The sequence below is a fragment of the Protomyctophum parallelum genome (genome assembly GCF_964188405.1).
Source record: "Protomyctophum parallelum genome assembly, chromosome: 9".
In the NCBI taxonomy this organism is placed as follows: domain Eukaryota; kingdom Metazoa; phylum Chordata; class Actinopteri; order Myctophiformes; family Myctophidae; genus Protomyctophum; species Protomyctophum parallelum.
Window position 1 is genome coordinate 12,892,463 of NC_139706.1, and position 17,131 is coordinate 12,909,593.

Below are 17,131 nucleotides of genomic sequence, written 5' to 3' on the forward strand. Positions count from 1 at the left end.
CCTCCAGATAGTTGCATCTAGATCCAAGGAATCCGGTGGGTAATGATTGTATGACTTACGGATCAAATGTTACACGACAAAACGTGTATAGTGAGCCTCCTGGGAATGTGCGTGCACAGTTTCATGGCAATCGGATGCTGTGTTCCGCATTTGTAGCCAATCGGATTGAAATCTGAGCAATCCGATACATGATTATGTATTACTATTGAAATAACCAAGGTGGAGCAGTGCAAGTGACTTGTTTTGTAATGTGTAACACGTTTCATGCCTTACTGAGAAACTAGATCTTAATGAGTCTCAGAACTTTATAATTATGCTGCTGTCTCTCCAATACAAATCAGCTCATGGTCACAAACATCATCCAGGCAAGACAGGCAGGGTAGTCAGGTAACAGCTCAGTCGGGGGAAAGGCGGTCAACATGTGGTAGAAAAGGCTGCCATACTTTGGAGTATGGCAGATGGCAATTTGGAGATGGAATCACGCAGTGTATATTTATATTGTTTTCCAACGATCCAACGAGAATGTGAGGGAGGGTATGTTTTATTTTCTAGTGGATCAGAATAAGATCTTGCCAGAAGAGTTACAAAAACGACAAGGTCTGATTGATTGAGGCAGGGGGGGGGGGGGTGGTTTCAGGAAAAACACAGAACAAGGAAATACTAAGGGATGGATGGGCATAACAAAACATATGAAGAAGATTAGCTGGAGCCTGATGGCATCTATCGCACATTGTATCTACATCATCATAAATCCTGGCCAACCTATAACCTTGGTCCAGTACACCCGGTGGAGAAATTTACATTGCAAGACCCCATGCTTTGCACATATTGATGAAGTGTGAACACGACCCATAATGGCCCACAGGTTTCATCAGAGATATATCTTCCTCCAGGTCCTGGGGCCAAAGATTGTATAGTAATGGTTGAGGGTAAATGAAGATCGAATAATGAGGTGTAAAGTAATGCTATCTTAGCTGATGCTACGTATGAGTATGTCTATAGGTGAACTAGGTTGAATGGTCGGGAAACTAGTACATTTTTGTCAAACACAATCACGGGAAGCTTTAGTACATTTTTGACAAACACAATAACGGGCTTGCAAGTAACCGAAAAAGTGGGTTCTGGGTACATCATACTTTCGAGCAATCTGTTCAAATGAAGCAAACGTGCCGTTGTCAAAACAAATCTTTGACTGACTTAATGCCATGATGATCATACCAAATTTTAAATGCCCGATCTTGTAAAGAAGAAGGAAATAATGGATTAGCATATAGGGGTTAAAGCGGCATTCCACTCATTTTCAACATTTTACTATGTCATTAATATTACCTTAGAGCTCTTGTGTGGGAATAATTTAAAAAGTGTTTCCTAGAACTGGAGGTCTGAAAAACATCATTAACATGGTGAATCACATCTTGATGACATCATCAAGATGTGATTCACCATGTTAGCGTATTCCCCTTTAAATAGTTGAATACCAAAATGGCGTTTAAACAGAGTCCAAATCTTAAGAGTCGACTTATACTGGACCCTGGCTGTCACCCTGAGTATAGACAAATAAAGTTGATTGATTGATTGATTATTGTTATTATTATTATTGATATGAGTATGGGAGCCTACTGTTCCACGCAGATCGGTCCAGAGATTAGTTGTGCACAAAGACACACACGGACGTTTGTGCTTCTGAGCCTATACGGACGGACGGATTGACAGCGTCGAGAACATTCGGCCGACAAGTATGCATCAAATGTATGGGAAATGTAACTCCAGTCATATACATGAAGTGAGGGACAGGTCAGTGTATTACAGTAAACAAATACATTTAAGACTTTCATGGCAGTGGCTGCATTGAACAACAGAACAGATTGATGTAGCCTATACAGCAGGTGGCCCAGATATACAAAATATGTAAATGGTTGGAAATGTAAGGACAAATATACATCTCCGATTCACAGTTCAACTTCATGTAATTAAAAACATGCATCCCAAAATCGGATCGTCGAAGGCCCTAGCCACCACAATACAACCACAAACTGTTTCATTGATAACCTGACTTTATATGCATCAAGTCACATTATCACACTCATTTTAAGTTCTGACTTTAAGTTGAACGATAGACAAGTGTTTTGAACATTCAGAATCTTTGTCCTACATCAAATGACAGGCCATTATTTTGCTCTCCTGTAAAGTGGGCGTCTGAGGCAGCACAGTATGGAATGGAATCCAGACGAGGAATGCAGCCGATGGAATGTCAAGCATGTCGTCTTGACGTGGTCTCTTTATGTCTTATCTCCTATTTCTACCTGAGACACGCACGCACGCACTCACGCACGCACGCACAGACAGACAGACAGACACACACACACACACACACACGAAAAGCTTTATCTCATTAGAAACCCTCCTCTGCCTTTCCCCTCCTCTTTCTTCCCCTCGAGGGGCTCTCTTGTCCAATCTCTTGTCCATGAGCAGCTTACAATTCAATAAGTATTGTTACATTCTCAAATAAAATATATCTATCACTCAATCCTCTCGTCGCTTCTCCTCTCCCCTCCTCTGCTCCTGCATGGTCTCCCCTCTCCTCTCCTCTCCTCCCTCCTTTCAGCGTAAATATTCCCCCTGTAGGAGATACTGCTGTTGCTAGGCAACCACTTACCCTTCATGTTCCATTTTTAGAATACAGCTGTGACAGACAGAGAGAGGGAGGGGGGCGTGGGGGGCAGACAGAATGAGGGGGGCAGAGATCGGTGAGACAGATATAGAAAGACAGACAGACATCGCAGGATCAAGCGATATAAAGAGAGAGATATTGAGAGAGATAGAAACAGAGAGAGATCGAGCCAGGAAGATGGAGTGGAGTGGGGGAGGAGAGAGAGAGAGAGAGAGAGAGAGAGAGAGAGAGAGATTCAATATGTATTTGTACATACATTGGTTTATCTTGATTGTCTTGTTCCACTTGCTTTGGCAATGTAAATGTATGTTTTCTCATGCCAATCAAGCTCTTTGAATTGAATTGAGAGAGAGAGAGAGAGAGACAGAGAGAGAAACAGAGAGTAGTGGAGACCGTTAAGGTGGACTGTATTTCAGGTTACTGATGCAGGATTAAGCCAGGCTCGCCTTGGGTACGTGTCAGTAAAAACACAATGAAGACGTACAGGCTCCAGGCTTGTTTGGAGGTAACTGTGTACCTAAATCTGTCTTGTATGTGAGTGTGTGGTTCATAATGTAGTAATACTGGTCATACTGTGAAGTTATGTCAGAATATTGTCCTGGGGCGCCTAAATAGCAGATGGAGCACTCCTGACCTTGTAAAACCTCACTAAAATCCATTTGAAATGTTGCCATTTACAATAAAAAACAAGAAATTGTTATGACTCAAGTGGTGTGACCCAAATGCACAACAAGGAGAGGCAAAGCAGAGTAAAGCCCACCCGCTCTTCTCTACTCCCTGTATAGTGTACACCCACGACTGCGTGGCTCTGTTCAGCTCCAACAAAGTGATCAAGTTTGCAGACAACACCACTTGTCATGTCATAGTCTTGACCACAGACGATGAATCAGCCTACAGGAGAGAAGTGGAAAACAATGGATAACAATGGTGCCAGAACAACCTGGCTCTCAACATAGGTCACATTCATACCAGAGAGCTTTGCTGCGATTAAAACGAATCCTGCTGCGCATTTTCAGAAAGTGCACTTCGTTTGGCAGGTGTGAAGGCTCATTCGAATCGTAATGCGTATCAAAGAACCGCATTATACTCCGAGCAAAAACGGGGGTTTCGCTTCACTTCCAATCGCACTTGATTACGATTCGGTGCAGGTGTGAATGCAATCCGCAGTAAATAAAGGAAATGAAGCAAACAATGTGGCGGGTGAGGAGCTGAACACAGTTGGAGACGGAGAAGGCATATTTTACGCAGCGCAAAGATGTCCCGTTATATATAGACGTGGATATAGACGTGGTCGAATGAGGAGATTAATCAATTGCTTAAGAAAACACATAAACACTGCAGTGCAGTGTAATAGTATTATACTGTAGCCTACAGAATATTCTGTCTGTCTGTGCATGCCGTAAACATGGAGTGCTGACACTGTGTGGGGAGTAGGAACTTTCATCTCAATAAACGTGTAAACATTTTGCGCTGCTGTCTGTTATATCAGTGCGCTCAGCGCTGTGCCTCCATGCCCAAAAGAACAATGTGTGCGGCTGCGTGCGTATAGTGAGAGAGCGAGAGAGAGAGAGGAGGGTCCAGTCCCAGATGGCACGACACATGCACGTTATGAGTATAATTTTATCACCATAGATTTCACTGTGTAGGCTAGTTAATGAATGGAACACATTGATAAAGGTCCCCCCTGCTGCGTTTCCAATTGCTGCGGATGACAGCTGTGTGAAGGCAAACCGCAGCAAATTAAATATGCAAGAATCCCAAATTCTCCGCCCATATGCATTGAGTCTACCGAAGTATTAGGTGAGAATGTGACCATAGAGTAGACAAAACAAAAGAGATGATCTTCCACTACAGGAGACATCCCAGATTGGGGGTGCTGCAGTGGAAACTTAAGGGTCAGAGAGTTCAAATTCCTGGGGGTGCACATCACTGAGGATCTCACCTGGGCAGTACAGACAGAGCGGGTGGTGAAGAAAGCACAACAACGCCTCTACGTCCTGAGGAGACTCAAGAAAGCTGGCATGGGCCCCAAAGTCCTAAAAGCTTTCTACAGAGGCACCACAGAGAGCATTCTGACTGGCTTCTTCACTGCCTGGTATGGCAGCTGCACCGACCGCAACCGCAAAGTAATGCAGAGGGTTGTGTGAACAGCCAAACGCATCGCGGATGTGATCTCCCCCCCATCGAAGCCCCGTATGACGATCATTGTGTCAGCAAAGCTCCCAACCGCAGACTGTTTGAGATGCTGCCGCATGGAGAACGTTTTCGCAGTCTCAAAGCCAATGGGAATAGACTGCAAAAAAGCTTCTTTAACCGAACAATCAGATACATGAACGAACTGACAAGAACCAGAGTGAAACCGGGCAGAGGAAAACATTACCCCCCTCCCACCCCCCGCCCTCTTCTCGAACTATCATGCTCAAATTGCACCTTTCTAAACTAATTGTTTATGGAACATAGCTTCGATTTGCACCTTTTAAACTAAACTGTGTTGTATATGGAACATAACTCGAAGCTGTTCACAAACAAGTTTACCTAACATTGCTATACTACAGGGAAAACATGCACATGTACATACCGGTATGTTACAATTTTTCGACTCCTTCATTGCTCTTTCTTGCACTCTTTATTCTATCCCTTTGTTTGCTGTGTTTTTTTTTTTTTTAATGTTATGCTATCTATGCTACCTATGCATTGTCTGTAATGAAGCTAAACTAAAATATGTTATACTCTTATGTACCTGTGCTGTACACAAGATGTAACAATAAAGTCCAACCTTGAACCTTGAATATTGCGTAGGCCTATATATTCCATAAGGAGCTGCACACTGACACCTGACTCTGTTCTCAATACATGCAAAGGTTGCCCACAATGTCCTGTGTAACCCAGGTCCAGAATATAGGTTAAAATGGGCTAAATCACCCTTTACAATAAATATATAAATACAATGGATTAAAATGGGCTAACTCATCCTTCAATATGAATAAATAAATAACTGTTAAAAAGTCCTCAAGTGACAATTAATTAATTCAGTCATATCCCCTCACTACACTGAAATGTACACAGAGAACCCCCTCAGATCAGTTCATCCTTATTAGATGAGAGACATTGCCCAAACTGGTCTGAACGAGTGTCAATTGAGCCTGTTGCCTGTGTGCAGGGACAGCAGGTGAAACGAGTCCTAATCAATGAGAAAGAGAGAGAGAGGGAGAGCAGAGTGAGAACAGAGAGGAGAACTGCAGAGTGCAGACAGAGTGAAAAGCTAAACTTCTGTTTAAGAAAATATAGAATAATAATGTCAATTGTGTAGAACAAAACACAGCATTAATGACATTAGGTTGTTGTGAGGAGCAACATTGAGTCATCTAAAGCAGTACTGATGTGCTGATTTCATTTGCAAACCCTGGTGAGTGACAAACAGTGTTTGATGCATTAGCTGCTAGGTGGCTAACATGAGGGAAGCCCCAGCAGTGTCCGCGTCAATATGCCGACGGTCCATTGGTCCGATCGACAACCTACCTCAAACCCTCACCCTAACCCCCCCGGGGCAGACACCTAAACCTAACCCCAACCCTCTCCCGACCCCCAGCGCACCTCGGACCAATGCTCCTTCGGAGCAATGGTCCGTCGGATCATAGGGTGCTTCCCGCCCCAGCACTAGTGGTGACTAGTTGTGTCAGTGTGTTCAATGAATAATTAAGTAATGCAACTGTAATTTACAGTTTGTTTGGTGTTCAGCTAAACACGTTTTTACACTAAAGTGTATTGTAATGTGTACTCAGTGTCATTCATTTTTATTTGTAGTGTCTCACTCACAATTGCTGGACCCTGCAGTTACTATAACTTTGAGTGTAAGGAATACAACTACCATCGGTGAGAGGAAGATTTATTATATTTTGTTTTGTTTGGACTACTGTTGAATTGAATTGTAATTGTTACATTAATATGTATTTGAAAGGTTGCTGTATTTGAAGTGAAACCTTATACAGAATTGTGTAAAAGAAGATAATGTTTTAGACATTAACACAGAGATGCCAGGTTTTTTGTTTTGGATACGTTTGTTCTAATTCAGCCCGACTCTGGTCGGCCCAAGGATGGCGAGCTACCCGTGATTGGAAGAACCTAGCCCTGGAACATGACTGCCATGATAATTATCATGACAGTCATGCAGTAACTTTGCCCTGTTTTTTGCAGTCGCTGCATTTACAAGATTTCCGTATATATAAACATTCAGATTTCAAATATAAAGTACTCACAAAGTGTCCCACGGGTGTTAGTTAGTAGCAGCGCGAGCGATTAGAATTGCTGCGTCCCGCGTTCTTTAATAAAAAGCATTTTTGTCCGAGCTCTCCGGCTACTTTTTTCAAACGGGGTTCGTTTGGGAAATCCACAGTTGCACACCGGGAGCGCACTCGCCTATTAGTCTGTATTGGCAGGGCGGTCAGCGTACCTATATCGAACACACCGAGTGCCACCCTCCTCCCGACCGATAGGGGCGCGTAGTTGAAAGCCAATGGCAAAATAACACCTCGGATAAAAATGCTTTTTATTAAACAACGCGGGATGCAGAAATTCGATCTAATCGCTGGCGCTGCTACTAACTAACACCCGTGGGACACTTTGCGAGTACTTTATATTTGAAATGCGAATGTTTATATATTTTAATTATTTGTAAATGTAGCATCTGCAAAAACCAGGGTGAAGTTGCGTCATGACTCTCGTATGAATACGAGAGTCATGTTTACAGGGCTAGGAAGAACCCAGACCCTGCTGAATTCTCCTTGGGACATACCCATGACCGTAGCCCTTGTCCCCCCAGTGTGGTAGGAAATTGTCACACATACACTGCCCTGCAAGGAGCAGTGCAGTATTGGGCGGTGATACACACAGACATACACACATTAGAACTGGACATTGTCACACTCATATACTCCACACACCCTCTGCCCTGTGAGGAACAGTGCAGGACTGGACAATTATGAGTAGCACACACCAACTCTCTGCCCTGCAAGGAGCAGTGCAGGCTAACAGTAGACACACACACTCACATTAAAAGTGTAGACACTTTGTGTCTTTTGGACTATTTCATAGCCACTAAGTGGTGTGTAGGGGTTTATTGTCAATTGATGTGTTTTGCTTTATTGTCTTGGTTATTGTGAATGTGAAGTGATTATTTTTGGATTCAAATTCAAAGAGCAATTGATTGTGAAAATGTGATTGATACTACTGAACTGGTATAAATACTGCAATTGAATTGCATATGGTGTTGTCAGTCAGAGTAGTTGGGTGCACCCACAGATTAAAAAACCCTAAGATTCAGATATTGCTACCAAGGTACCTATTTCATTTATTGTCTTTTGTCATATGTTTGTGCATTGTTGCAACTAGTCCCAACGTCTAACCCTTCATTGTAATTTGGTAGCTGTCCTACACTACCTATACGACACAAGTGCTACACCTGCAATATCAACAAGGTCTGACTAAAGGCTATTGCCCAAGAGAATACGATCTGAATTCATAGTCTTTCTTATAGCTGCCCCAAAAGGTATGAAGTGCATTTGCTATCAAGGAAAGGCTAAAAGCTCCACTGCTGGGAAACTGTAGGCTATAGCACTATCTGCATCTTAATCAGCTGGAAGGCCAGGGTGTACAATCAGTCTAGTGATAGGTCAAGTGTAGATGAGATTTTTATTTTTTATTTCTTCCAGTCTTTCAGTTTTATTTATTCAGGGAAGTCAATTGAGAACCAGCTCTTTTACAACGACGCCCTGATTATACAGTACATAACACAATTCAAACACAAATACATTACAAGAAAAATAAACAATTCCGATTGAACAAGTACAGCTATTTATGTCAAATTATTCCATACAAGCCTTTTAAATCCATCAAGTTCTTCAGTTTTAAGACTGATTGTAGACCGGTAGTCGAACCGGATGTGACCATCTGGACCTGGATGCACCTTAATTATGCCAGAGTGCGTGAATGGGTACATACCCAGTGAATGAGTAGACTGGAATCAACTCCCTTTTCGGGTCTGATTCGGGCTAGAGGCAGAACAAACGCCGGAACTGGGAGTTGTGCTATAGATGCTCCTCCAAAATAATTCCCCTCAGTCAGGGGTATTCAGTGAGGTGTTGAAATTGTCAGGACACCTCAGTGTTTGGACCCTTATGCAGAGTAAACTCAGGAAACCACGACTTGAACTCAAACAGTCTTTACTTAACTTTGGTAAACCCTCACAGGGCAATATAACATTATACTTACAACAGCAGTAACACAACAACCATCCGCCTCGTTGACGGTAGACTGCTGGGCGAGCGCTGGCTCTTTTGGCATGGGGGGTCAGATCAATATGGAATGAATTGTGTACTGGCCATATATATTGAGTGTACAGGGTTTGATGAGGTCAGATCACCATATTAAATGTAAGAGCAATCTAAGGGTGGTAGGGGGACATTCTCTTGAGTGTACAGGGTTTGATGAGGGCAGGGCCTTGCCAAGTCCCCTTGCCAACCAAGAACCTGAGAAATGGGACAAACACCAAACTGAGACTCTGCTCGCAGAACTCTGCAAATCCATCCTCCGCACCCAACAAAAATCAACAAATAATGCTTGCAGTGCAGAATTAGAGCGATACCCACTCATTATCACAATAAAGAAGAGAGCGATTAAATTCCATAACCACCTAAAAGAAAGCACCCTAGACACGCTCCATAACATAGCCCTCAATCATGGAGAAAACATACATAACACAGATGAGTCCAGGGATTATGCACAAAAGCAAGCACAACCAGCAGACGGAAAACCCTTTGGACTTAACATAAGAAAACAAAAAGAAAGCTACCTGACATAATGGAAAGAGACTACCCAAAACTAAAGCAAAATGGACCGCTATCTATCACTAAAAAGAAAATATACATTGGTACCTGAGTGTTATGATCTGACTGTGAACTGTATACCCTTATTTTGTAGTGATGTCTTAGGGTTTCCTGTTTTGCCTAGGTGTTGCCTGTCTTGTCTCACCTCATCCCCTGTTACACACCTGTCTCCATTCTGTCATTAGCCTGCAGTTGCCTGATGACACTCACCTGTGTTTGCTTCACGATCAGCCTGTAGTCTATAAGTACTGGACTCATTCTGCTCTCACACTGCCAGATCAAAGTTTGATGTTACTTTGTGTTCCTGCGTGTTTTGTCCTGCTGTTGCCTCGTCATCATGTAAGCTGTTCTTTGTTCTAATAAATACTGGACTTTACCTGCCTGCCTGCTTGTTCTGCATGTGGGTCCACAACCTGACACACATCGTGACACTGAGCACGGTAAACAACCCACAACTTAGGAAAGCACAGACTCAGTGAGAAAGGCTGCCACAGACAGACCCAACTCCCAAGGGAAGACAGACTATACCCACTGCACACAAAATGTAGTGGAAACAGAGCTTCACTTTCTAACCACCTGCCCACTATACCAATTAAGACATCAGATACACATTTTTCCCACAGATTACACACACCCAAAGCGAGTTTGAATCTATGACCGACGACAAAAAACTCCCATACCTATTGGGAGAAATAAAACGATGTGCAAACGCAGCAGCAAGATATGTGAACTATTGCGACAAAATGGAATACAACCACTGCTAAACAGAGCTGCTACCTTTAACCTGAGCTTTTTTGTATACTATTTAAATACTACCACTGTGTCTGTGTGACGCATGGGAGCTACTGAAAAAGCTGTTTGTCCTAAAGTGACTGCAAGAAATGCTGGTATTTGTTTAAAAAAAAGCTTTATAAATTTATAACCTCAAATTTGAGGTCCGGGCTAGGCTAGGCTAAACTTCCGCTCGCTCGAGCCATTGAGTTATAATTGTACTTCCGGCAGTCTTCCGGGTGCTTCAAAACGACACTGAGCTACTTCCATTGAAATGAATAGCTTGGGGGCGGGGCTAGCGCTCCGGTTCGGTCTCTATCCTTTTGGTTTTGTGCCTACGTGACAAAATGAGGGACCAGGGGTGCTATATATTGGGTTATGTGTGTGGGTGCAATTGAATTGAATTTAGTGAAAGGCTTAAGATCTGACAATGATTTTACATACCGGTATCCGGTATGTTAATAACACTATAAAAAAAAAAGCAAAGCTTTTGCACACCTACAGGCGACAGGTGCGTAGGAGAGGGTACGGTGCCCCAAAAATGAACAAGGAAACTTGATAGCAACGTTTCGGCCTATGCGGCCTTCATCAGGCTATCTTACCAAAAATAGCCTGATGAAGGCCGCAGCGCCGGAACGTTGCTATTTCCCTGAAAATAAAAGTTGGTCACTGCATTTGAAGACAGTGTGCGGTTGTTTTCCTTGTTCAATAACACTATAAAACCAAATGACCAATTGACAGTTTGCAGATATGGATCTTCAGAGTGTTAAGAGGCCCTTTCTTCCACCATATTAATGTAAGCAAGCTGCCCAGATCACATTAGTGGCTAGGTGCTTAAGTTGTGTGTGGGGCAGCTGAGTACATTATTCCACTGTCTTTGTGTCGGTTCCTATGATCTGGAAACACTCCATAATAGTCACAGGAGCTGATATCAATACTCCAAAGGCATTTAACAACTTCCGGCCAGTCGCTCTCACTTCCTTATGAAGATCTAAGCTAATTAAGAGTGAGGTTTAATGGCAGACAGAGAGCCTCTAGACCTGTGGCATTTCCAGGAATTACATTTTGGGCAGGCAAGATGTGTTAATTGTCGTCTCCCTGCGCACAATCGTAGCACTAAAGGTTTTCAAAGAGATATAGGTCTTGTTTTTGTCCTCTTTTTTTTCTCATTGTATGGATTTTGGCCAGGCAGAAATAGATTTGAAAAAGGCCTTATTGTAGATACGGTGCCTCTGCTCTAGACCAGGGTTCTCGCAAAATGGCCTGTGAGGTCAGCCCTCACCAACCCCTGTCAGAAACCCCTGTGCTCGCCGCCGGGTGAGGGTCAATTCTTATTTTAAACAGCCATATTCTTCCACTGGGTCTAAAATAAACTAGGCATTAGCCTTCTTCAGGGACAGGAACCCCAATCATGGTCATTCCTAGCTTCACCTAAATGTAGCTCGGTAAAACCAATGATATGATTGTTGATTTTATTAAGAAACTCCAAGTCCCATTTGAGAGCCATAAAAGATTCTTCTGACATTGAATTGATGGACATGCAGTTACCATAAATATCTTGACACAGTTATTGATAGATGCAGATGTGTTTGTTTGGAGTGTAAACAACGTATCTCTTCTTTCTGTGGAATCAAACTATTTTAATGTGTTCAACAATGATGACACCTTTTTTAAGTCCAAGCAATAAGCATTGAGTCTGTTTTTCTGTATGGTATAGCGTGGTATGGTAACCTGCATCTTGCCCAATAAAAAAAGCCTAGTCAGAGTGGTAAGTAAAATTATTGGACTTTGTCGAGCTCAGCTTAATCTGCTTGATCTACCATCAGCAGGTTCTGATTAATCACCTGCAGATTGTCACCATACTGCCTGCGAGAAGCAGAAATCCATTGTCCCAGACAGTACAGTAGTATAGGCCTATATGCTGAACTCCACTAAAAAATCTCTGAATCTCACGTGGAATAAATGTAGCATGAATTATGAGCTGTTAGTGTCTGCTGCTGCCTTTAACTTGGCCATTGTCTATAGTGTTTAGCATTTTGCAGTATAACTTATGGGAGTTATTTTTAACCGTATACCTTGTATTTATGTATTGCATCACATTTATATTATATTATGTTTTGTTTTCTAAATTGATGTGACTGTGGCTGCACTTAATTTCCCCAATACATTCAAGCTGAACCTTGAATCTTGAGGCAGATCACAATGTCACGTATGACCTTTTCCTCTCCTCTCCTCTCCTCTCCTCTCCTCCTCTCCTCTCCCCTCCACAGTGGGAAGTCATGACTACGAGTAAGGAGCAGGATTTCTTCCAGTATGTTGAAGATCGAGGGCTGAGAACCTATGACAGTCTGGTGATACAAAATGCCTCGGACATATCCAGAGAGAGTGACCGTATCCGAACGCAGAAAAACTGGAGCAAAAAGAAACGGCAACAGGAAGCCCTTAAGAGGTATATAACTGTTAGCTTTTTAGCCTCACTTACTGCTAGTGTGAAAGCAGCGTGAGGTATATAGTATTGCCTGGAGAGAAAATAACTGCACAGGTCTCTGAATTATTGCATGTAGTTGCTCTCGGAGCCATAGAGTTAAGACAGAGTTACTCGTTCACTTCATGGGGCTTCAGTCCAATGGCGGCTCTTCTACATAGACTTCTATTGAGAATGAGGACAACAAATAGGTCTAAGTCCTGGACCGGAAGTATAGGCAGAAATGCATTGGACTCAGGCAACAGCCCAGCTTTAATGATCTTAAATCCCTTTATTTTAGATTGTTTTGTAGTAATCGTACAACATAAAATAAAGATACTTTAGTTGTTACTGTACAATACGCCGCGTTGAAAACAATGTATTTCAAACTGCAGCTCGTCCCTCTCCACTAGGCTGCATGAACAGCGCTCGAGCGCTCGGTTTCTGCCCCCTCAATGTCATGACTCTTCTATTAGATGGCTCTGGCTGCTCTGTTCCAAACAGATAAATGTAAACTTGATCCCATTTGTGACACTTTGAACGGGGGAATCAAAGTCATGAAACAAAAATGACTTCATGCATGTCAGAACAATATCTGGAAATATTAAACAATACTGTTTTGGCTAAGCCCAGCCAAACCTTCCCATTAATAAATGATTTGAAATGGAAAACGATCAGATGTATGATAGGCTATACCAAATTGAACAAATTGCAAATGTGGGCTACACCACCAATAAAGCAAAACTTTCTTTCTTTTCTAATATTTCTGTTACCCCGTTGTTGTGTTTTTTTCCCCCACCAGGATGGGTGAGGATGTTGCCCGGGCAACAGAGGGGGGTTATTCTGGGAGACATTTCAGGTTGGGGTGCATGACGATGCCGGCCCCCCTGGACAGACTGCCCCTCTCTCCCTGCCACGGTTTCACAGTTCGTTCCCAGTCGCTCCACTCGGTAGGCGGGGGGAGCGACGATGGTGGACCCAACTCCCGCAAGCAGCCACCCCCGAAACCCAAGAGAGACCCCAACACCAAACTGAGCAGTAGCGCTGAAGCCGTGGACGGGGTCCCAGAAGCCTTGAAGGGGGCACATGAAGAACTGAAAGACTCCCAGGACAAACTGGACGGTGAGTTTGTATACGCACGCACGCACACACAATGTCAGAAGGTCTGTCTAGTAGTGCTCCCTGTGTTTGGAAATGCCACGCTATAAGAATTTGTGTACAACCAGATGCTCACAGAACACTGTATTGTTTTCCATGCTTATCGTTGTGGTCATTGGTATACCGTGATCCAGCACATTTTGTTGAATATTATAGATTGTAGGAATTCTAGGACATTCTCCAGAGCATTTATTAAACTATAGCCCCAAGCATTCTGTTCATCATTGGTGAACAGTGTAAAGCAAGAGCATCTACAGGAGGCAGGCGTTTCAAAGGTCATTGGGTCAATGTAATGCACAATCTCTGTAGAGATTTGGATGACAGCGCTATATAAATGCGATGCCGTGCCATTTTCCACATCCCCAGATCATCCAAAACAAGCTACTTGACTGCATACTGCATGATGTAATGGGAGGACATCCAGTAGTATGCACGGTTTGCAAAATGCAGCATTTACGCGGGCTGATCAGATTGTATTACGTTACATAGACAAAGTTATTTCTTTGTGTTTGTTTGTTTGTTTTTGTCACAGAGACTTGTAGTGGAGGCACCACTGCCGATTTCTATTTGTAATGTTGTTTGTTCACTTGAGAGAGAAGTGGACAGGGACATTTATGGGGGCTAGTGTTGTGCAGGACAAAAGTGCAGGAGAGTTATCTTCATGCACACATCACACACTGTTCTGCACATCAATAGGCCTACAATTTGGTGATGCACGCAGGCTGTCTCTTCAGTAACACCCGTGGGTGTTTCTTTTCTTTGTTTCCCCCTCTCTGTGACCTCAGTTAGTGGCTTTTCTGTATTTTTTCTCTCGGTCCCGAAGAGAGCTGCAGCTTTGGATCAGTAGCTCCCGTGCGTCACACAGACACAGTGGAACTTTCAGAGAGTCGCTCTGTCAGCACAGTTTATTATGAGAACGGGGAGCTTTCACTCACACGCAAGAACCCTTACTTCAGCAAAGAAAGAAAGGTCCAAGGCAAGATTGTTAAAAAGCCTTTATTTTTGATGACTATTTCATTGTAGAAATATTAAAAACAGTACATATTATGAAAGGGGATGACCATGCGTAGTGGCACGCTGACTTCAGATTGATGTTCTTTTTAATCAAACATTATTTCCGTTTTCTTCTTTTTTTTTACTTTGAAACTACATTCTGATAACCTCATGAAATCTGTAGATACATTTGCAACTCTGAATAATATTTGGTGTTATTTTAATAACACCAAGAACTTAACATCCGTCTGACAATAATGAAACTATGCGTATACACTAGAGTGCTATGTCTACATGAAATGCTAACTAAATTACATACAATTTACAAGAGCGATTTACATTAAGTAAGAACAAAAAACATGGCAATACATATCACATAAAAAATAGTTATCATGAATCATACGTAAGCTAAGAACGTAACAATGGAATATCTATATAATATACTATATAGTGCTATGTCTACATAAAATGCTATCTACGTAAGTTACATAAGTTGAGCCTTTGCATACGCCTGTAAGCACGTCAAGGCTAGGGCAAGTGCTACGGGCCAAGATGGAGTCTGAAGAGGTGGGTTTTCAGACTACGGTGGAAGATTGGGAGTGCAGTCTGCAGTTCCGATTGTAATGAAAAGTGCGTTCCATAGTTTTGGAGCCAGAAGGGAGAAGAGTTTGGGACGTGTGGAGTGTTGTCCCGGCGTTTTTTTGTGAATCTTCTTCCAGCCTCCCTGCGTTGGCTGATCTGAGACGCACGGGAGGGTTTGTATAGGGTCCGATCAGACAGAGATATGGGGGTGCCATACCTTTGGTTGCTTTGAAGGCCAGCATCAGGGTTTTGTACTACTGTGCGGCCGGGCAGCAGTTGTATAATATCTGTCTGTGTTGTCTATAGGCTTCAAGGGGAGAATGCCACCGCCCAAACCGAAGAGGAACCCAGACACTCAGCTCAGCACTTCGTTCGACGAGTCCTACATCTTCCGGAGCCAGAACTCGTCGCTGCGACGGCGGCGGGACAAGTCGTGGTCCCAGGGCAGGAGTCCAGACGAGGAGCCGGTTTACATAGAGATGGTCGGCAACTCCCTCGAAGAGTCGAGAGGGCGACAGGAGACCACGTCCGAGGACGAGCCGAGCGAGGAGAGCGTCTACGAGGAGATGAAGTTCCCCGCGACCGCCTACGACGACGACCCACTGCCGCTCCCCCCTCCCCCCTTCCCTAATCTCCACACCCCCCGACCCCCCCTGCTCACCTTCCCGCCCGCGCCCGCTCAGTGCTCCCCGAACTCTGACGAGTCGCCCTTGACCCCGATAGACGTCACCAAACTCCCCGTAATGGAAAATGTCAGAGAGAAGGAGAAGGACGACAAGGCGCCCACTAACACCATCACCTCCTCTGGGCGCTCCTCTGCCCCGCCGCTCTCCTCCACGCAGACCGTCACCTCCTCTGGCCGTTCCTCCGCTCCCCCCCTCCCCTCCAACCTCTACCCCTCCTCCAAGTCTTCTTCCGGGTCCTCCTCCACGCACAGCGGCCGCGCGCGGAGCCACTCGGCGTGTCCGTCACCCGTGAGCATGGGCGGAGCGCTAACGCCGCTCAGCCTCAAGCGGCCGCCTCCATATGACGTGCTGATGGCGGGCTGTGCCCAAAAGGCCCACACCACCGAGAACAGTAAGACTAAGACTAAGAACAGTAACTCGTCCTCCTCGTCTGGACGCTCCAGAACCCCAACTGCCTCGCTAGACAACTACAGTACTGCTGCCACCGTCACTACTGCCACCTCTGGTGCTGGTACTGTAGTGCCACTCGATGAGATCGGCAGCCTGAGGAGGAAGAAGAGAGGTATCAAGGGTAAGGCACTGTACCGTTATGAGCAATTCACACTAACACAATTTAGCAGATATTAGGCTCTTGTCCAGATACAGAACAACTGCAAGGATTAATGGTCACGTTATTAAGCAATAAACCGTGCAAGTCAAAAAGTGCTAGGAGTATAGGAGATGCCATGCACCTTCAATTAAACTGTCCCTCTCTGTCCTCTCTCCAACCTAATTACATTTGTCTTTCCCCAATCTAACTACTGTAAAGCTGCCTACATCTAACTAAATGTGGCTAATCTAATTAAAGTCTCTATTTCTAATGTGGCTAAACTAATTAAAGTCTCTATTTCCAATCTAACTAAAGCTGTATGTGTCTCACATCACA

At 43.8% G+C, this 17,131-nt stretch overlaps 1 protein-coding gene across 1 annotated transcript in view; it reads left to right on the forward strand.

The window, feature by feature from the left end:
- Nucleotides 1–4,692: 4,692 nt before the first annotated feature.
- Nucleotides 4,693–17,131, forward strand: part of LOC310864414 (neuronal tyrosine-phosphorylated phosphoinositide-3-kinase adapter 2-like) — a gene marked incomplete at both ends in the record, with an annotated part of 44,653 nt that continues 32,214 nt past the window's right edge. The window contains 4 exons of the mRNA XM_083773104.1: nucleotides 4,693–4,797; nucleotides 12,594–12,772; nucleotides 13,590–13,909; nucleotides 15,827–16,777. Of these exons, the coding sequence (XP_083629230.1) occupies nucleotides 4,693–4,797; nucleotides 12,594–12,772; nucleotides 13,590–13,909; nucleotides 15,827–16,777 (1,555 nt within the window). The remainder of the gene's footprint in view (nucleotides 4,798–12,593; nucleotides 12,773–13,589; nucleotides 13,910–15,826; nucleotides 16,778–17,131) is intronic.